Here is a 22549-nt window from a genome sequence, read left to right as displayed (position 1 = left end):
AAATATGTTTTCTTCCTTCTCTCATTAAATGATGCTGCACTAGTTTTGTTTTCGTCTCTTTTAATATATGTTTATAATATATAAATATGCTTTAAGTGGTTTTTTGTGTGTTTAAGTTTCCGTCAGTTAAGAGCAATAGGGTTTTGAGGGGTGTGTGGTATTGGTAGTGGTAATGGGGAGCTTTCTTTCTTTCTTTCTTTCCGAATTCCTTCACAAGAGACACCGACGGGAGGAGCTGCCTAGGTTGTGAGGGATTCTTGCTTGAATTGCCGTGTCATTTCTAGTCGGTTTGAATTACGTTTGAATTTTGTTTTCTTTTTTATTTATAATAGCATTAATTAATAATATAATTAATAATTATAATAATTTATATAATAAACGCAAAATTGGTAAATAATAAAAATAATAATAAAATACAATCATTACAATAATTAATCAAAATTGGTTTCATTTTGTTTTGTTTTTACTGTTTTTTAGTGTATTTAATGTGTACGGGGGTTCTTTTGTTTTTATTTTGTTGTTGTTGTTGTTGTTGGGGGTTTTGTTTTTTGTTTGATTTAATATATTATATTTTTTTGTTGCTTTTTGCATTCTGCATCTGGCTTTATATTTATATAAATTACAACGGAAGTGTCGGTGTGTTTGTAGTTGGTGTTGGCGTCAACATCGACGCGGATGGAGGATAACGCAACGTGTGCTGCGACGTTGCCTGCTGGATATAATCCTGACTCGGATTATTCAATACGCTATCCCGTGAGTTTGAATGTGAAGTGGCGCGCAGCAGGGTGACTGCCTCGCGTTCTGGACTACATTGTACACCGTCTAGTCATTTTTGGCGCGTCGATTTCTTCTTCTTTCGTTTAAAGAAACAACAACATCTGGAATATAAGGAACCACTGGAGACAGTTAACCAAGGGACAGAAACGAGACGGATACGGATTCGGATACGGATTCAGAGGGGGAGACGTAGGCAGAGGCGGAGGCAGAGGCAGTGGCAGTGGAGTGGTCGGGGGAGAGAGAGAAAGAGAGAACGGAAAACGGAAGTTGCGCATTAAAAACGACAAAGCAAAAAATTCACTATATATCTAGAGGATCTCTTAATCAATGTATCGATATATATATCCAATATTGATGTTATATGTTCTAAACTTTTAAAATTAAAACCTTTTAATAGTTTGCTACTAACATTTTTTAGTAGGCTTTTTCAATAACTTCTTGATATATTAATATTATCTCAAAAACTTGATTATGAAATTGGCCTAAAAATCACAATATATCCCTAAACTAATCTTCATACATATATCTATAAAGCTGCCCATTTATTTTTTTCCATTGAATTTATTTCTTCCAAAGTTTTGTCTATACATGGAATCAATCTATTTTGCAACACGTCTATCTGCTATGCTACATATCGATATACCGATTAATGGATCGTCTAAGTAACACATACTTTGTTTCATCGACCACTTCGACTTCCGGCTGCTGTGTGATGGGCGTGTTTGAGTGTCCGGCCGTGGGATCGTCCGGATTTAGTTCGCCATTCGTCGAACTCACAACCTGCAAAGGAATGACAAAGAACAAAGAAAAAGAATGGATAACATTTTAGTATTAGTCTCCACTCGCCATCAACTTTTGTACTAAACATATAGTACCAATTATATACAGTAAGTAGTGATTAAACATAATTGAACGATATACACCGCTTTCTTTTCTTTCACTAATCAAAAATGAACCAGTTAAAATACAGTCGATACAAAAATTATCGATTGGAATGGCGGTGTACAGACATCACACAGAACGAAACTGTTATACACACAACAAGGACTATTTCGGCAGCACTACAAATCCAAGAAGACTACGAATAAAAAATTTTGATATTCAATGCCTTTTTAAATGAAGCTTGTTTTATAAAGGTTTTGAACAGATCGCCCAACCTAGAACGGAGATTGCCTAGATTGTCAGGACTCGTTCGCAGAACACACACGCACATATAGATGTTGAATGGCTTCAGGACACGCACTGACAAATTTAAAGACCAGAATATTAGGACAGACGGTTTATAATTCAAATACCTCGCGATAGTGTTGTAAAACGCAAGTAAAAGGAAAGGAAGGATAATGTCGCTTAGATTTTAGTAGAAGCCCTTGCTGTGGTATTAGGAAGTAAAGAATAGTAGTGTTGGTAGGTCGTTGTTTTTGGTATCTTATTTCTTAGGGTCGTCTTCGGGGTCACTTTTCTCATAGTAAGCATCAAAGGGGCTATCATCATCCGAGCTCGAATCTTCAGGCAATCTCTGTAATAAGTTGTGTTTTGGTTTCGACTTTGATTCGATACATCAAAAGTGGTCTTTCCGACTCGTAAGGCATGCCAATGACGTAGCTTTATGAGAAATGTTCCTCCAGCCGAATTCTCGAAATTATTGATCTACGACTGTGGGCGTGTGTTATGTGAAACATGCTTCTCTAGGGTAGTGTATGTCTTTGAGTGGCATGCAGTCAAGTACATTTACGGCTAGACTAGTGTTGGTTAATGCCCAGCTGAAACATGCATTTTAGTACCGTGCTCAAAAAGACAAATGCTACGTTTCTTCTTCTTCGCTCATGCAGTTTATCTATTAGGATCCTCAAGCATCAATTATTTCCACTATTATCGAAGAAAATGTCTATGTTCAAAAATATAATAGGAAGATCCGAGAAAAAATACCCAAGAAGAAAACTAACAAAACGTGTTGAAGAAACAAAATCAAACCGAACGGAAGTGGGCAAAACTATAGTGGAGAGGAGTAGGAATAACACACGTTGGGAGGAGAGATTATTGTTCAGTACCTTGTTGAGCTAATGTAGAGTAAATCAAGTGAAAACATTAGAATTGAAAAGGCCAAAAATATAACAGTCTGCGATAGATAATGTTTCGTTGTAATAATTATAGGAAATATATATAGGCAATTATGTACAAAATTACAATCGAACAAGATTTCAATAAGATAATGAGGCGAATACAAATGTGTTTTATTTATATTTATGCTATGTTTGACCACGAGCTGTATTGCTACGATTTTTTCTTCATTTTTTTTTGTTCATGTATGTACAATTACAGACTGAAGACTGAGCGGGCGAGCGAGCGACAAAACAGAAATTAAACAGAACGGAAACGGAAGGAAAAGAAAATACTGTTGTACAACACTGGCCGGTTGTCGCAGCGAACTTACCTGCACTGAACCATGCCGATCGGCCGGCGTTAGATTGCCCAGTGTTGCCCCCGACTTTGGCACATCAGGCCACGCAGCAACACCTCCTTTGGCATTTGTCTGTGGTTGGGCGGGTTATGGTGGTGGTGGTTGAAGTGGTGGTGAAGGATTTGGACAGTTGGTTTTGATTATTTTTTGTTTTTGTTTTTGATTGGGTACAGTTCAGTTCGGTTTGCGAGCGAGCGAGCAATTGTTGGAAACGGATTTATGCAAATTTATCAATAATTAATTGTAATTTTTAAAAATGTTTTTGGTTTTTTTTTTGTACAACATAGAGACGGACAGCTCTAATATTATATGCGAGTGTGTTTAATTTAGGTAGAGTGTGTGAGTCTAAATAAAACTAAAGCAAGTCAAGAGTGTGCTACAGTACAACCGAAAAAAAAAGATTTTATAATCCATACGGTAAACAATTAAAGCCGAAAATAAATCAAAAGTAACCAAGGGCAGATTTAAGAGCGCAGGTTAGACCAAGTTAGAAACAAATTACTCTACGAGTCCCGTTCACCGATCGATTCCAAGCAATTTTGTGCAGTTTTAAAACTAAGTTAGTCGAGCTCCTACAAGTAGCAGTTTCAGAATATAAATGCCGTCATTAGAAATCGGTTTCTAGAGATCATAGCCCTATACTACCACAGTTTTAACAAAAGAAAAACCAAGATGTTAAAGCCAACTATTAACCTAGCAATTTAGTTTACAGCCAGTCTCGTGTGTGTGTGTTTATAAAGAGTAGAAGAGCACTTTTTTGCACACTAACCAGTACAGAGATATTTTTCAAGTCTACAACGTCTAACCTGAAGTATTATATATTCTTCATTCTCATTATCAACTTCGTCATCAAAATCAAAATATGAAACATCCTATAGTTATATACCAAATATTGTGTTGAGGGGAGAAGAGTGGGATCAAAACAAAAGCGTTGAGCATAAGTAGAGAAAGAAGAGCAATTAAGAACGGATGTTAGAAGTAAAGAACTGAGTAACCAAAGAGAAAAAAGGTTCGCTAAAGCTAAGTTTAAACAAGGATAACGGTTTTATCTTAAAGATTATTGAAACGTAATCGAGTTAAATTTTGTCAGTGATAGAGAGTAAATATTTGTTTCCTTTTCGGACTGCGATAGTACAACATTGTTTATTGTATACTTTACCTTAGCCGTAACATTATGACGATCTTTATTTGGTGAAATGATGACTTCATGGCCAGTTTGCAGAGATCCGACGGGCGTTGACTGTTTTATGTCAGTGATGTGAATGCATTTTTTTAAATTTGATAATATATGTTTATATATAGATGATGCAGTAGTTTGTTTTAAAAACACACAGAGTTACACGCACATGAAACGGTGTTGACAACCGAAAAAAGAGAAGAGATCAAGGAGAGAAGAAAAGTGCTGTTAAAAAAATGGCATCAATTGGTTGCTTAAGTTAGTCTCATTATTTTGTTCTTAAAATACGCTAGCTTAACCACCTAATGCAACGAGCTTATACACTGAGAACAAGCATTTACCAACACGGAGTGAGCGATTGAGCTTCATACATTGCTATGCAACACTGTTTATGATTTTGAAATAAAATATATATTTCGGGATTTCTTTTTCATTTTCGGTACCTTGTCAGACTTATTTTTTGCCAAATGTGATGGTGGTGCATTCTTTATGACCTTCATTTGGTCCAGCTGTTCCTTGGTCTTAAAATCAAAACATAGAAAGTCTTTAAAAGGAGGAAGCTATAGATATTAAAACACAGTGTTTTTCGGAGTTTGTGTGTTTAGTTTTTACTTTTTCTATTGCTCTTTAATTTAAGATTCTATCTTGGAGGTGGGTCGGGACACTTTATAAAAATATATATTTCATTCAAGTCATTGAAGGCGGAAAGATATAACATATGCCGTTGGCAACATCAATCAAACTTTAGAACAAACTGAGCCCCATCTTCTGTACAGCAGCGGCGAGTGGCAGGCTACCAATGGCGGTACATTGAGGATCCTGCAATGTTAGTGCTTGGTTACATGGTCGTCAAACCAACTGACAATCCCATGCGGCTTGCATTAATTTGGGTTAATTCGTATCATTCACTGTGGTTTCGGGGTTACGGCGGCGGTGGTGCTTGTTATATGTGGCTCTGTCAATCGAGTTCATATTGTCATGCTCGATATGCTTCCCATCATTAGAAATGATTTAAGAGTTACATGGTAATTAACTTAATAGTGATTTCGGGATATGTTATTGTTATGAATATCATTTTTTCTATAGATCTAAATGCTTGCGTTTCACTATGTCTCCTATGAATAAGATTGGGGTTAAGTTTTAGAACTCGGCGGAGTTAACGTTGGGTTAAGTGTTTTTTGCATGTCTTAAATAGTGTAAGTTTAATGAAGTCAACGAAACGATAGCTCACCATTGTCTTCCCTGTCCAGTCGAACTCGCCCTCGTCGGTGTATCCCTTACGATCGAATAAGTCTTGAAACAGTCTTCGCAGAAAATCATAGTCGGGAGTTTCGAAAAAATCTAACCGCCGTACGTAACGCAAATATGTCGCAAACTCTTCCGGATGTCCATCGCAAAGCACCTGCCAGGGAATAAGGAGACATTATTAATTTGTTCACAATGATTGAGAGGAGTTGAATGCAGATTGCTGCGTATAGTTCACCTCGATGGGCGTTGCTCGTTTCGTATCACCGATTTTTTGATATCTCTCCTTGAGTGTATCAGCCTTCAGGCCTTGCCACGGCAGTGAACCTCTTAAGAAATACATAAACATATGACCCAATGCCTCCAGATCGTCGCGTCGCGATTGCTCACGTCCCATATGCGTGTTGATTGACATATAACGTGCCGTTCCAGTTAGGGACTTATGCTCCCGATATGGTATATGCCTATTTGTATCTAAATCAATGTATTCTTTGGCCAAACCGAAATCTGTTAAGAAAAATTATGATTAGATTTAAATTTAGAACTGAAATATGAGACTTACCAATTATATGTATAATTTTTTCACGTTTTGTTGACGTTCTGCCGATGAGAAAGTTCTCTGGTTTCACATCCCTATATATTAAGTGCCGACTATGAACATATTCGATCCGGTGGAGCTGCATTTGTTATGAGGAAAAATACATTAGAAAATTGTTTTCTTATTCAGAGACAGAAAAGAGCATTTAATAGTTGCTTTTTGCCTATGAAATGCTCTCTTTCTTTCGAGTTTCGAATTTAAATTACATTATTACATTTTTTCTGTAGTGTCTCAACTAGCTGTATATGTTTTTCGCTGTAAATTTTTTGGTTCTTTGATGGCATTTGATTTTTATTGATAGTTTTCGCTGATAAATCATAAATATAAAAAACTTAAAATTATCTAATTTCATCTACAAATTTATGTGTACATGCAAATTTTATTTAGTTACAATGAACGTTTTGTTTTTCGTTTGGCTGAAATTTGTTTCTGATATTTAAGAACTATTTGTGTAGAGAAGCAATTGAAGTGAATGACGCCTCGAAATGAATGCAAAAAAACCTTAAAACTTAGGTACAAATTAAACCTCAACCAGGCGGCAACAATTTGTGACAGAAATAGTGAGTCGGAGAGAGTCGAGATAGAGAGAGGCAGCAACCTATTGGTTTCTTGTTAGTAATGAACATCAGATAAAGAGTAAATAAAATAGTTCAAACTATAAGCTAAATTTTAACCAAGCAACCCTAATAAAAAACGCAGATACACACCCCAACCCACACACACACGCAAAACAAACAAAAAGTGCTTTTGATCTTGAGTCTTAGTACTAGTGTTGGTTAATTTTGGCCTCGTCTACCAGTGTTGTGAATGTGATTATGTGCAGAGTTATGCGCGTGCTTGGGAAAACTTTGCTGATTACAGATATCTGTTGATTTTGCTGCGTTGTTTAACTTTGGTTTTTGGTGGATTTTGTTGTGGTAGTACTTACTAATTGTATAGCTATCAGAAGAACGCTCTTCAAAGTGAAACGTCTGCCGCAAATATCGAATAAATCTTCGAGTGATGGACCAAGCAACTCCATAACAAGAGCATTGTATTTGCCGCAGGGGCCGAAGTAATATACTTCTGGTACACCCTCTGCTATCGATTGATCGATCGATTGATTGATTGAGTGGTCGATTTTTTTTTTCAGTTGGTTGGTTGGTTAGGTTGACATGGAATTTTGTTTTGAGGAAGCGAGCGAGTGTTTATTATTTATTCGAGTGTTGGACAGCGCACAAAAGTTTTTTGGTTGTTCGATTTGTTGTTCATTGTTGTTTTTGTTGTATTTATGCAAAAAATTGGTGAACAAGAGATAAAAAGAGAGATGGGAGAGAGAAGAAAGAAAGATGAGAGATACAAAATAGAAAATATTTTTTTTCAATATCATTTTGTTTTTTTTTTTTAGCTGCATTTCTATTAATTTGACGGGTCGGACACAACAAAAAGGAGAGAGACAGAGTGGGAGAGTGATGTGTAGAGAGCAATGGAGTTACGGCTCATGTTTTGGAGGTTAGTGTAGCGCGTCTTACGATATTACCACCTTTCATTTGACAGAGATCGAGCGAAAATATAAATACATTATCGGGCAACTGTGCTAAACACAACAAGAACAACAAAAATAGAGATTCTCGAAGCATATACACAAGGAAAAGCCTGCTGGACGACCAACCTGGAGACTGGAACTCACCTACCAACTCATCCTCCTCCTCCGTACCTCATAATTGACCTAACCAGTAGAATTTTTATCTCGGGTATAACAGTTCTTTGTGTGCTTACAACTAATTCTTAACACTAGAGTAGTTTTCCTTGGTGGTTGTGTGTGTGGTGTGTATAACAGGTTTTGGGATTCTCTGAATTCCGATAACTAGTTCGATAGATCTTTTGCAACTGTGTTAGTAGTTTTGGTTAAATTATATACAATGCACTTTTTTATCAAAGAGAAATATAGCGAAAACAAAAGTCAGTTTGGTAAATGAAAACATAGTGAAGTAAAGTATTGACAAGTTCAACACAACGAAACTGTTATAATAGCATTATTTCAGTTGTATTCCCTTGAAAATGCAATAGAAGAAGTTTCCTAATGGTTTATGTACAAATAAGTGTTTGATTTATAAAATCTATACGACTCTTTGTTAACATGCTTTTGAGGGATTGCTTTTTGTGTTTATATAATTTCTTTGCAGATCCGTTAAACAATATTGGAAGTTGCAACATAAAAGTATTATTACTTCTACTATATTTTCAACATATCTACAATAAACTAAAAACTTGACTAACGTTCATTGCGTGAATTCCAAAACATACGAACTAAAAAAAACTATAAAGAAACCTATATTTTAGCCGTTGAGACACTTTTGGTTCAAAACATAAATTGAAATTTTTAAAATCGGTTTATGGACGAGATGCTGGCGGATTTCACGAGATATATCTGTTATACAGGACGCTTTAATAAACAATTTTTAGCATCAAGTGTTAAATGAGGAAAGCAAAAACATAAAATGCAGTTAGCACTGGCTTTTCTGTTATAGCAAATTGTGTACTTCCATACAATGTTTATGTGATTATCATAATCAAGTGAAACCCGCTTTACTTTCGCCAAAAACAACTTTGGTGATGTTTTTACATTCTTAGTGGTTTGCCACACTTACAAGTTGTTTCGCTATCATCAATACAGTCTTAAGTGAAAATTTACGGGCGCAAATATTGAAGAGATCTTCTAATGATAATCCCAATAACTCTAAAACCATGGCATTATAACGGCCACCGCAAGTGCCCAAATGATAAATGCGTGGTATGCCATCTGGGGCGTTATCGGCTGCATTTCGATATTGATTCCATATCGCATTATTTTCAGATACACACAGAATCCAATTCCAATTCCGATTTGGGGTCCGATATAGTATTGATGGGGATGGTGAGTGAGGGGTTGGTTCGGTTCATAGCATTATGTTATAGCAACATGGCATCACAATGTATTATGCAACAGTTGATTGTAGTTGGTTGATTGCAGGTAGGTTGGTTCAATTCAGTTCAGTTCATTTTCGAGTTGGTTGTAATGTTGAGGTTGATTGCAGCAGACACGGGGAAAAATATATAGATAGAAGATAGAGAGCGGCGCATGATGATCGGGTTCGGGTTTAAATTTCAATTTATCGGTGTTTTTGTTCAATAGTTCATAGCAAATATATTTTGGTGTTGTAGTTATTGTTGTAGTAGTTGATGAATAATGGAGGAACGAGAGCAATATATTTATAAAATCAACAAATTAGAAAAAGCAATACAAAACGGAGAAACAAAAAAAAAAAAGAATTAATTAATTTAAATTTGGGTAATAGTTGAGAAATCGATATATATTGTGGGAAATATATATAGTGACTTGATTTTCGTGATTTTCGAGCTGTTTTACATTGGCGGGTATAGGAGTAGTTGCAGTTGCAGCCAGAGCTGCTTCACTACAGACGTACAATATACAAAACGTGGTGTTTATACAGTTTTTATTTTTCAATTTTCATCTCACGCACCGACCGACCTCCGAAAATATGCTTGAGAAAATCTATTCATGTTTTTCTTTTCGTCGTATACTTTCTTCGCAATGTGTTTAACACTTGCGAGGTACCATAAGTGTTATACAAAAATGATAATATTTATTTGTTTATATATGAAACTAATCAAGTGGTGGTAACGGTGCAAAACTAATTTATTTTCAGTAGTTTTAGGTTAGTAAAAGATAGAGGTAAGGAGAGAGTGTGACTTGGGGGAAAAGAGACCGGCTTGGGTAATATTAAATATTTTTTGTACAATTTGTTGTACTTCTTCAGAGCTATTTGAGTTATCTTCCCTGCAGAGGTCTTTGGTTGTTAGTAAGTGGTTAGTGTAAAGTGGGACGACAGCTTTGGGAAAATTTAAGGTTTGGATCGTGGAACAGACTGCAGTGTTATAAATCGATTGTTTACATACCATGTGATCCTAATAGTTTATAAAACCTATACTCTAAGTGTAGTTGCGGAGCCTTTGACTTCATAGGCTCCATTTTTATTGCTACATGTTCATTGTTGTAAAGATTTTTGCCTGCAAAGGAAGAATATAAATTAGTGCTTTTTTTCTGAAGATAGTTATAAAATAAGACAAATAATCAATTCAAAATCCCAAACTGCAATACCAAAATTTTTAACTAGAAACTAGACGCACATAAAATTTTACATGCTCATGATGCATTTAACGTTTTTACCTGTCTCACTGCTATCAGCAGTGCCACGCCCATTACGCCCTCCGACACCAACACCACCAAAGCAACACATTCGACGACCTAACCAAAGGGGGAAAATAAAAGTAAGAAACCAGCACTTATATATTTCCTTGTTCTCAAAAACCGCTTTAGAATTCAGAACACAATCTTCAAAACTAAAGTATTACGATCTCAAAATTACATTTTTATGATAGAGCTCAAATCCAAAATTAAATGATATTTACCTATTTAGCTCTATTTGGTTAAAGCCTTTAATAGCTTATACAAATTTTAGGATGGGATTAGAGAAAATCGTTCGGAAGTGGAATTGAGAACAAGGCCATATATAATTTGAGAATTGCATTTCAGATATGACGACATGACGGAGACGCAGACAGAAGCTGAGAGAAAATGTCAACAGCGAACAGTGCGCTCATGTGCGAAATTATGTCATGAGAAAGGCGGTGAGAGAACCCACCGAGAATGTGTGGGTGGCTTGGGTTGGGTTTTTATGAGTTGGCTGTGGGTGGTGGGTGGATGGGTGGATGGGTGAGACAGACGTTGCTTATCAACAGACACAAAATTAAAACGTTGATAGACTCGCCGCACACAAAGACACATGGATGTATGCTTGTATGTAGATATAAACATGGCGATAGGAAGCCGCATGATTTTGATTACATGCTAGAAAACGCCCTTTGCCCGCCACGCCTCCTTAAAAGCATTTGTTTGCCGATTTCTTGGAACACTTTGGAAAAAGTGCTAAATTAACAATAATTTGTTGATCTTGGAATCGTTTGTCTACAAAGGCAATTCTCTTGAGATTGCTAGTCTGACGGAAACTATTATAAATTTCTATTGAATGTGATAACCTCAACCTCCAGCTCTAAAAAACGCTTTTACCAGGATTTTATATAATAGTTATAGTAACTAGGATAATGCACTTTCTATAGATAACTTTTTTTGAAAATCAACTGATTTTTGAAGATCAATTTAATAACAAAATGCCTTAAAACCGCTGAAGTAAAACCCCTGCGACCCAACCCCTGAGCAAATCATCAACAAATACCGTGACCTAACTCAATATACATACAATATTAATCACAGTACAAAAACGCGCAAAAAATGAAAAACAAACCTTAAAAGATTCGTTGAAAACAAGTTGCGCGCTATAAACAATAAAACAGCTCACAAAAACTAAAACAACGCGGAGAAACAAACACATTTTATAAAGGGCGTGCTGCGCTAAACAAAAATAAAGCGAAAGTTCCCAAAATTAAACGAGAAACGCCCACGCAAGGCGCCCATAAAAACGAGCTAAGAAAAGAGGCGGAAAAGTATTTAGGTTGGTCAACGTTCTGGTTTCCCAACTGCCTCTCTAATATATTCTTATTCTTCTCGTTTCTGAAATGGGCGAAGAACACAAAAGAAACGGGCCTGTTCAAAATGAAAAACGAAATTATGTCATTTTGATTGCAAGTCGAGTAAATGAAAATGCCCCAAATTTAAAAGGCCCTAACATTTCGCTTTTATCTCAGCGTCAGCACTAATCTGAATTAATAACAAAAGAAAAGAGCCAACAAACACATACTTGGCGTAAGATATTTATAGAGCACAATTAATAAAAATGATATCATAAGCGAAATGAAATGGACTGTGCGACGTCATAGAAACAAATTTAAAATTTTATTTTAATTGAACCCTACCGAGTGGATCCAAGCAGTGGCTCTCAAACTGTCCGACAATCATGATTTGAAAAGGTAATACGAATTAGCCAATTAAATGCAGCATTCAGGTGTGATTGTTTTTGCTTTTTATCAAAGCTGTCCGGCTTAATGAGTCATGAAAAAACCCCACAACAAAAAGACTCGAGATGCTGAGGTAGAACAAAGAAAAAGCACGGCTCAGACCGGCTGAAAGAGACGGACTGAGTGGCCGAAGAAAGAGACAGACTGAGGGCGCTGAGATATTACAGTTTTGGCGGCACTGGCCACAGCCGGCTGAGAATTAGCTAGACTATATAGTACTACCTGTTGGCAATGTGACAACAAATGCACAAAAGGAAGTGGCAGGCCCCAAAATAAAAAAAATAAACAAGGGGCGGAGGGGCGGGTACCTGTATGAAACAACTTTATAAAAGCGCATTTAGCAAACAAAGCCAAAATGACGACAACGACGATGCCAAGAAAACAGATGGCGGAATGGAATGGCATTTTTTTTGTATTATTTTGTATGGTGCACTCTTTGCCACCAGTGAAAAGGAGCGGGGAACTGTTCCCATTGTGGACCTGGAAAGGAATGCCCGACGAAAGGAAGTGGCCAACGAAAAAAATAACCCCAAAAGCCCCAAAACGCGACGTTATTTGCATGCCAACAGGCAAAAAATGGGCAAGAGAAATGGTTAATTGGGTCTCGGGTAGTACGAAGTGTGGCCTGGAATCATAAACATCATGTTTCGGGTATTATTAAGAAGTCTTTTCTCAAAAAATATCAGGTACTGGATCCTCTCATATTTAATATGATTCAAAGGCTCATTCGCAAAGTGAGGATGGAAATAATACAAAGAAAACCCCTGAACCAAAAATAAACCTATCTACATATTAAATTAAATTTTATGTTCAATCTTGTAAGTTATATAATGCCTAGGAAACCATGATTATAACATTTCACAACTTTCTACATAAATGGTATACCGTAAACAAATGATCTTTGAACATTCAAATCGATTGATTGTCTTATTTTATATGTATATATTATTTTGTACTTACCTAAACGCAATTCGCCAAAATTACCACAGCCAATTTTTTTACCGACACGAAAATTTGGTCCGACCATAAGTACACCGGTTGTGGTGCTTACAGATTGGCGGGTGGAATACATGTTATTGCTTGAGCTTTTACCACCGGCTAGGGCTGTGGTGGCATTTGCCACATTACCAGCGGATGGACCGGCAGTTGTCGTTTGTGGGCCACCGCCACTGCAAAGAAAGAGAACGGAAATCGATTAGTGACAAATTGATTGCAATAAAAATAAACAATTCATGGGTCTTGAGGATGGTACAGGCAAACGCAACACCATAATGTAGGATTTAAGACTTTTAAGCAGCTAAAGTCGGGGAAATTTGAATCCTAGTTTGCCCAACATCAGTTATCAAGCATATATGAATACAAAATATAGCCCTAATTCTTCCATCAACCGCTATGTTCTTAAGTTTCATAAGCTTTTCTACTTGGTTATCTTCAGATGCTAGGAACTACTATTTCAAATACGTACTCTTCCTCCTTGATACACTTTTGTAGGGTTAAATATTTGCGCAACATTTAATTTTGAAAGACCAAAAAGGCCCGGGTATACCAGATCTAAACTGTTTACAAACGGAAATTGAGGTGGTAAAGTTCAAAAAACTATTCGACCAAAAAAGATATTGTCGTTCCGTAAGTGGGCGTTACTATACTCATAAATAAGTTTTTTATTCTTGTGCCCGTACAAAAAAAGACCCAGGACAATGACACAGAAACTTTTTGCATTTTCAAGTGTGGCCCAGCACAGACAACACAAAAATCGATTCGATACGAATCGAGTTGTGTAGGCCAGGTGAGTTTCTGTTTACCTGGGCTCTTGGCAAAGGGAATAGAGAACTAGCTGCTGGTTATGGCCACATGTCCGGAGAGCCCACTGAAGCATGACGGTTCTAGGGGAGTTGGGGCAGCCATTTCGAGTAGTATAGTGTCGAGTCGAGTGGAGTGGATTGGATTGTAGTGGAGTGACTCATGGCCAGACAAGAGAATTATGTTTGATTAAGACAAAAGGTTTTGCGCTTTGTTGCAGTTCCGAATGGGTGTGGCCACTGAAAGATCTTTTATTTTCTCATGCTTTTCATTGTTGCAGAATTTAGTTCAATGTCGTCGGGGTTAATCGTTGCTTAATTGGGTTAAGGGTTACTTCTTCTGAAAGTGCGGGGATATTTTACGAGTCTTGCTCCCAAAGATAATGTAACGCAAATGAATCACTGGAAAATCACTCTGGTGTGACAAATAAGACACAATGTAAAGGAAAATACAATAAAGATATGATTATCAGTTCGCCTACAATCGCACCTCTTGATAAGTTGATTTATTACCCAGTCAAATTGGATAGAGTAGGATGTAAAACCAAAATGTAGGTAACATTGTTTATAGCAAATAGAAGGCTATTATCGATTTGAAACCTTAGCTGATTATTGAGAAAGTGGGTCAAGTTGTGTCCCATTACCTTTAAACTTCAGTTACATAGAAAATCGAAAACCTATTGTTTGGAAAACAATTATTAATCGTTGGCTGAGTCAGAATAAATAGTAGAATCTTTATATTTCAATCTTACACCTATCAATCTTAGTCTTGCGCAGCCAATATTTAAGTTATTACCACTGCTGATCACATACAATATACAATACAATTGGTTATCTGATGGAAAGAAGACTTAAACTCTTGGTTCCCGATCCACCCGAGACGATTAACAGGAAATTATTAGGTATTCCCACTCGTTTCAAGACCATAATTTCTGCTTTCATCTAATATCAGTCTGCCGGTCCTAGATTATTTGCCAGCTGCGAACGGGAGTCGGAAAATCTTATCTGCCCACAAGTTTTTTCTTCTTTTTTTGCGAAACTCGAAAGAGATGGAAAAACAACATACATACAACCGATAATTGTACCGTTAAGCGGGGCTGTAGAAAAGAAATCACAAAGACTAAAAACCGCCGATAACAATTAAAGAGTAAATTGCTGTGGGCAAGAGCAAAGGGGATTGATCAGGCGTCGAGTGAATCAGAAACAAGTTCGAGTTCTACTTCGATTACAAGTTCCTTCTTCGTAAACCTGGCGAAGAAAAATAAAAACAACTGGACACTTGCATAAAAACTTGCACCCTAGGATTGGTATACCAAAAAGTTGATTAAAGTGGTATAGTTACAGGAAATGGTTTGTACAATCGATTATAAAAACAAATCTTGATTATCCAACTGTTTTGGTTTTATAGATAGGGAAACCCCTGCTGATCTAGCATATTAAACACACCACACCTTTTAATTAAAGTGTATGATACATTTATCTCTACGAAATGAAAACAAAACGTCTCTCATCCATCAATTGCTAATTAGTCGGGTATTTCTAGTTGGTTGACTTTCCTAGGGTATTTCATTGCCTCGGCAAGTCTCATTTTTCATGCTTTTCTTGTTATTGCTTTGACTGTTTTATGGCTTAATATCCTGGGGGTAAAACTGGTTCATGTTAATACACACACAAGTGTGTCTCTCTGTGTACATATGGACGGGTATTAACGTATAAATGGCTGAATGTCCATCGATCGATCGCTGTTTGTCTCTACTTCTTTGGTACATATACATATCTTTCTGGCTCCCCACTTAAAACCATTTTTATTCGGTTGGACTCCGCGTAATGTTTTTTTTTGTTATTCTTTTTTGTTTTCATTACTTTTGGGGTCGGCGGTTTGGTTTCTTGGCTTTCTACGGGGCACTCTGCTTCTTGCCACTGCTGCCTGTGGCCTGGTCTGCAAACGGGTTCTCATTTTGTCGCTGCCGGTTGTTGGTTGTTCTTAAAGATTGCCTTGTTTTTTCATGAATCAGAATGTGAGAAAAAGGCTCTCGGCTGGAAATCGCAGCTGGGGTCTTGCGAAGCGGTTTCCTTGGCAGTAAGGGGTTAATAAGCACAGCTCAATAAGCACTCGATAACTGTATGTATACAGGTTTTCAAATTAATCCAATGTATGCAAGTATTTGTATTATCTTTATATCAATCCTTTATCACGATTGTTAAATTTTCAATTTTACTAAGGTATCAAAAGATGATTGGTGACATTGGTTCATTAAAGCAATATTTGGTTGAAACATTAACATTTCTTGAAGATAAGAGTATGACATAACATCCGGCATCAAAACTAATTAACACTTGTTGCGAAACCAAATGAGATTCCCCAACAATATACCGCCAAAAACCCGTTTAGAGGAAAGTGAATTTAAAAAACAAGAACAAACATTTCTTTGAATTTCTGTATTTTGTTTGCTGCCTTTGCTGGCAGAGAAAAGCAAAATCGATAATTAAAAATAAGCCATAAGCTAAAAATAAAATTATGCACAAGGTGGGTTTACCAAACTCACCCATTCACAGCCCCCAAATAAATGGGTGTGTGTGTGTCTGTGGGACACTCTTATCCGTATCTGTGTGGGGCTCATAAATAAATCAAGTGTAAATTGAACACAAATCCGACTCAATGAAAAAAGGGCGGGGAAATGGAGAGATATAGAACGAAGAACACAGAGAACCTGTGCTGATGACGGCAAATGAAGAAACCACAAACAGCGGAAAATCATTATTAGAATCCCACAACATAAGTGACAACAACATTCACTACACTGAAAGAAAACCATTCGAATTTTAATTTGTTTTAAGGTCGAATACGTTTTATACAAATAAAACATTACGATTACAGGATCATCTGCAAAAGTATAAACATTCTTGTGACAGTTTTAGAAATTGGCTTAATATAAATCTAATTAAAACAACATGACTAACCAAAGTATCTTTCTCGTACGACCTCAACCTTACTTTTTCTTGTGTACCTCTACACAAAACAGCAAGATGAAACCGCAAGAAATTTCCCCTAATTTGTCAGAATATTGATTGGACACCAAGGTGACTCCTAAACTGTGACTAACTCGCATAACTGTAAATTCAATTAAAGCCCAGAAAAGCCACTTAAACAAGAAGCCCCAAAAAAAAACCCAAAAGGTGGTACTCACCAAAAAATTTGGTGGGAAATTACATAAGCAATCAAAAGAAAGAAAATGGCGTTTAAAAATAAACAAATGATAAAGAAAATCGAGTGATAAGTGCGTGTGTCCATACATGTTACGTTTGACTGTGTTGGTAAGGGGCCTTATCAGCTGGAGATTTATGTGACGTTATGCAGCACTTGTTTTTCCCTTTTTTCTCCATTCCAATAGCTTACAATTGGTTTGTTGCTATAATTTCTATTTATATAAACAAACAATTTCATTACAATTGCCACAGCACGAGCAATTGAATTTCAATTATGCAAATCAATTGAAAAGGCGTATAAGTAAATCCAAAGATCCGAATAGGAAATACTCTAACAACAGAGTCAATTCAAAAACATAAGATAAATATTTAAATACTTTGTATATTTTGTTATATTTATTATAATATAATAATTAAAATCAGATTTATTTGTAAGCCATAACTCTATTTTGAGACTTATCTGTAAACTACTAGCTTTATGAATAGTTGATTTAAAACTTACTAAATCAGCAAATATGTATATCTTTTACATATTTAACTTTATCTTTAAACCAACTACATCTTCATCTGTCTATCAAGAAAATTACTTAATTCAAAATGCACACAGTAATTTGAAAACAAAAGTGCACATTAATTGGTGACATAAATGAATCAGAGATTGGCAATATGCTACAAATGCGTTTTGGATTTTAGCTATTAATGTGATTATCGTTGTTGTTGCTGCTGTCTTGTTGTTGGTAATCGAATCGTAATCGAATTGCAATAGCGCCCAGCATAACGACATAACGTAACGTGTCAATATCCATTTTCAATGGCATTTGACGTTTGGAAAGCCAAACCGGCAGAGTGGAGAGTGCAAAAATAACAACTAAAACCACTACAATGGCAGCACTTTGATTCGCATAACATAAATGAGCGTACACACTCGTGCTTTCTTCTTCCTCTCCATCTCCCCAACCCCCCTTCACCAACTGACCTATCAGCACTGATAAGCGGAGAGAGCGGGAGAGCCTAGCTGCACACATACACAGCCCACTCGAGAACCCACACATACAGACACACGCACAAGTTGGCTAGATAAGCGCGCCTTGATTAGCAGCGACGTCAGACAATAGCGAGTCGAAATGAACGAGTGGCAAGTGTGTGAAAAGAGAGTGGGAAACGGGCGCAGCACATCTCAAAAGTGGGAGGACACAACCCAAAAGGGGGAGGCGGGAAGGGAGAGAGAGACAGATGCAAGCGCCACTGCACCTTGCACAGTGGGTGGCATCATGGAACTAATTAGAAAGAAAAAGCAATTCATAGTCTCATCTCGATTTAAAAAATCCTGAATCGTAAAGAGGGGCTTTATGAAAAGTTATTCACTGTTACAACTTAATAGAGCTATTATAAGGTAATAAAAACGAGAAAACATTACTATTTTTAACATGTAATCTTGTAAAATTGGATTGATTTCACATATAACAGTGACCTAATTGCTCCACTGTGCCGCCAGATTTGGGGCTGGGCTGGCACGTCACCCAGCCCACTTCCAGCGGCAGAGACAACACAATTCCATTGACGACGTAGTCTATCAACGCCACAGCCTCTAACTGAAAAGTGCACAATGTCTGTAATGTGTATGTTCGTATGGTTGTGGTTGTGTGTCTGTATGGGGGCGCTTCAATGGCCGATTGACCTTTGCATGTTAGATTAACATTGAATATGAAAACCAATCCCCCCTCTTCATCCTTCTTGTCCACCCACAGATCCTGTTTGTGGGCCATCTGCGCTGCGTATCTGTGTGCCTCTGTGGCGTAGGCCTTAATTAGTTTAGCCTCAGCTCGGACACGTGCAAAAGCCAAAAGCCATGCAAATGGGATCTACAGAGGTCAAACGCTATAGACTATCTATGGACAGCATTAAATGCCCACCAAACCAACTATTCTAATTACACATGCGGTTCGAGTACTAGTAGAAAATTTCACATTTCAGGTGCGGTTTCTGTTTTCAAGCCATAATAAATTGAAGCTTTTGGTTCAAACGAAATTGATTAAAAACCATAGACTGATACCAAAACATAATTTGTGTGTAAATATTTAATATCTTTCTCAAGTAGATCTAATCCATTCTAAAGTTATGAGTGATTTAAACAATAGGTGCTTTTTATTAAACCAGATACTATTCACACAAGTGCATTTTTCGGGAGATCTGTAGTTTTTTAGCGTAAACATTTACCGGAACTTTTTCATTTTACTAGCTATAATAATAAATATTAAGTACAACTTGATCTGTTATGGCTATTATTCTGACCCCGACCGTATGGGTTGGTATAGTGGGAGAGTTTGTATGGGTCTGTAAAATTGTCGGTAATTTGCTTTCTAGTGCTTTCTTCCTGCGTGGCTCAACCTTTCGTCTTGTTTGCAAGGGGTGGGGAGTGACCCCGAGATAACCCCAATCCCAACAAGTCTCCTTCACCCCTGCTTTGCTGTTATTTACGCTTGATTCCTTCCTTCCGCTCTGGTTGGGCGTTAGTGGATTGACGGGGGCGTGGCTTTTCGACATTGAAAAACCTCACGTGCGTTTGCGTTGCCAACAAAAGTTTGGTTTCCTTCGTTTTTCTTTTTTCTTGACTTTTTTTATTGCTGCAATGTTTGCAGCTTCTGGCCGAGTTCAATGTCGCGGCCAATGCAATTTGAGCAATTGCATTTTTACGCTTTTTCTTATTTATCTTTAATCGGCATGTCTGTCAGTCGATTGCCAAACTGAAGGCCGGGAAAAGTCAATACAGTGTGGCCCTGCATAATAGTCACCTGCAATCGCATTTTCTCAGACAGTGAGTCGTCAAAAAAAATTGTAAAGTAAGTTCTTTGGATATAAAGTGTCTACCTAATAATGTTATAAAAGAGTAGAAAATGTTCGTATCACTGCAAATTATTACTTTGGAGAACCGGACTGTTTAGTTTTCTTATTTACAGTCATTGTTTGCGAAATACAAATGGCGAATAAATGAATACTGATTTGTTAGCCTAGACGTCACAGTACATTATTAAGTAACACAGTGGCCGGCTTAAAACAAATAAAGATAGCTTTCTTAAGCTGACTTTTGTATCAGGAGAAATGAATTTCTGTCGTTTATTAGTCACTGGAAGTATCTGTGCATTTCCAGGGTACTTTTCTGCGATAAACACGATACTGGTCACACTGACGCAGCGTTTCCCAGATAGTTCCCACAACCCTTCCGTTTCGAGTCATTCGAAACTGAGCCCTTAACATGTGTTCAACACAAGTGGATAACGCAACAAGGGAAACGCGATAAAAAAATATATACATTTATGAAAACTAACCCGGTGAACTCCGTAGAACGGCGCTTTCAGTGCGAAAGAGATGGCGAGAAGGGCCTCATGCATGGAATCCCGTGGAAAGAGAAGAGGAAGAACGTCGCGGGGGATCGCCGACGCCCAGTGGCTGTCAAACCGTAAGCAGCTGTTGTTGACTCTGCGGCCGTTCACTCTACGTTGTTGTATTATTTGTTGTTGTTATTGCTGCTTCTGCTGCTGATTTAATGCTGTTGTGTTTGAGAACGTGTTTTTATATTTTTGCTGGCTTTGTTTTACAATTGTTTAACTAGCTGCATGGCTTGAATTTTACACAATTTTAGCACATTTATTGCACATCTGGTTAGCTTGAAAATTAACAAACAAACATTAATTTTTATTTTGGCTTTGCAACCATATTTTTGTTTTTAATCACTTTTCCGCTTTCTTTTCATTACACTCGAAGCACATTTTATTATTATTAGCATTATTATTATCATAACTATTTTTGTGTGTTGCTCTTTGCGTACTATTATTAAATCCCAACTGGAAAATGTTTTTAATTTGCCATATCCGCTGCGCTTTGTCTTTGTGTGTGCGTGTGTGCGAGCGAGCAAGGGCGAGGAGAATGGAGGGTGGAGAAGAGTGAAGAAAGATCAGAAAATATGCTGCAATATGCGAGAAATCCGCTCAACTTTCGCCACATTACGAAATTAAAGCCAAAGCCGGAGACCCAAGCGCCCCCAACAAACTGCTTTTAAACACTTCTTTTTTTTAGTTACTTTTCTTTTGCAGGTCAAAAGTCTGAAAGACAAAGGAGTGCGAGAGAGAGAGGGAGACAGAGAGGGAGACCCAGCAGATACAGATACCAAAAAGGCAGGCAAAATAAATTGTGGAAAAAAGTCATAAATAACTCGAAAAACCAGTTTATGTTGCCGGTGTACAAACAGGCAGCTCCAAAGCAACAAAAGCAACAGACACAGTAAACAAAGTGTGCAGCAAAACGAAGAAAAGTGCGAGCGAGCTAAGAATAGTACTTAACATTAAAAAAAAAAACAACAGGAAAGGGGAAAAAACCAAACTCGTTAAAGTTGTGCAGAAGATGGAAAAATAAAGCACAGACACAGCTGATTAAAAAACTAAAAGATACACACAGGCACACGCACACAGCTGAGCGAGAAGAGAGGGTAGATAATTTTCCAGTTGTGGCAGACTGTCAAGTCAAAGGAGATAGAGATACAGATAGCAGAGGTGTTTAGCAACAGTTTGACAGGCACAACTCTTTTCTGTTATGCTCCACAGGTCCATTATTTATTTTGTTCTCCAACTTTTTATACACACTCACACACACACATGAACGAAAGCAACAAGAGCGCATGAAAAACGTGGCTGCACTGCATTCAAAATCATTTCCAAAGGAAACTGGAGCAAACACAATTTATTCAACGTCACAGCGATAAAGCGATTAACGCGTACAACAAAACACACCACGAATTCTCACAAATATACTATACTGCAGTGCACACCCGCAGCGCACCGCGAGTTTTGCGAGAGAGTTGCGAAAATACAAGTACGGCGGAGGAGGAGACGGAATGACAACTGCCGCGCCAAGCGATCGAAAATCAAATGAGCCCCGCACAAAGAACCCGCGATGGCAAAGGCAGCGGGAGAGAAAGAGAGAGAGTGCGAGAGAACCCCCCACACAGCGAGAAAATTTGGAATAACATATGAAGATCAATTCGGTGATTTATATTAAAAGAATCTCAAATAATATATGTTTGACTACGCGTTCTTAAGTGTTCTTCATAATTAAAGAAAGAAAATGGTTTCACAACAGTAAGCAGTTTATCGTTGTTTTATTTTAACCTATTTTAAACTTAACAAATACAAAATAATAATAGGGAAACTAAAGACTAGGTTCGAATAGTCTTTAGATTGTAGATAAATGTGTAGAAGCCTCTAGCCAATTAAAATATT

General features: G+C 37.3%; 1 protein-coding gene across 36 annotated transcripts; it reads right to left on the bottom strand.

Annotated features, from left to right (window-relative positions):
- Positions 1-294: 294 nt before the first annotated feature.
- gish (casein kinase I gish) lies at positions 295-22203 on the bottom strand. Of its 36 annotated transcripts, none has more exons than XM_070996958.1 (14): positions 22074-22203; positions 20603-20940; positions 13231-13439; positions 10466-10543; positions 10195-10305; positions 8886-9052; positions 6220-6334; positions 5896-6164; positions 5644-5814; positions 4856-4933; positions 4395-4475; positions 3209-3307; positions 1451-1557; positions 295-896 (listed from the first exon to the last, which is right to left on the bottom strand). In XM_070996958.1, exons 3-14 carry the CDS (start codon positions 13340-13342, stop codon positions 827-829), a joined length of 1458 nt encoding a protein of 485 aa, XP_070853059.1. In that variant the 5' UTR covers positions 13343-13439; positions 20603-20940; positions 22074-22203; the 3' UTR covers positions 295-826. The 36 variants fall into 36 exon arrangements, 34 of the variants coding, with proteins under 34 accessions (XP_070853059.1, XP_070853058.1, XP_070853062.1 ...); XM_070996957.1 differs by having other exon boundaries at positions 22061-22198; XM_070996961.1 differs by lacking the exon at positions 10466-10543 and having other exon boundaries at positions 22061-22195.
- Between the last annotated feature and the right edge of the window lie 346 nt (positions 22204-22549).

This window comes from Drosophila suzukii, chromosome 3 (assembly GCF_043229965.1).
Source record: "Drosophila suzukii chromosome 3, CBGP_Dsuzu_IsoJpt1.0, whole genome shotgun sequence".
Lineage (NCBI taxonomy): Eukaryota > Metazoa > Arthropoda > Insecta > Diptera > Drosophilidae > Drosophila > Drosophila suzukii.
The sequence above is the reverse complement of the archived record's forward strand: the minus strand, read 5'-3'. Positions and strand labels throughout refer to the sequence as shown.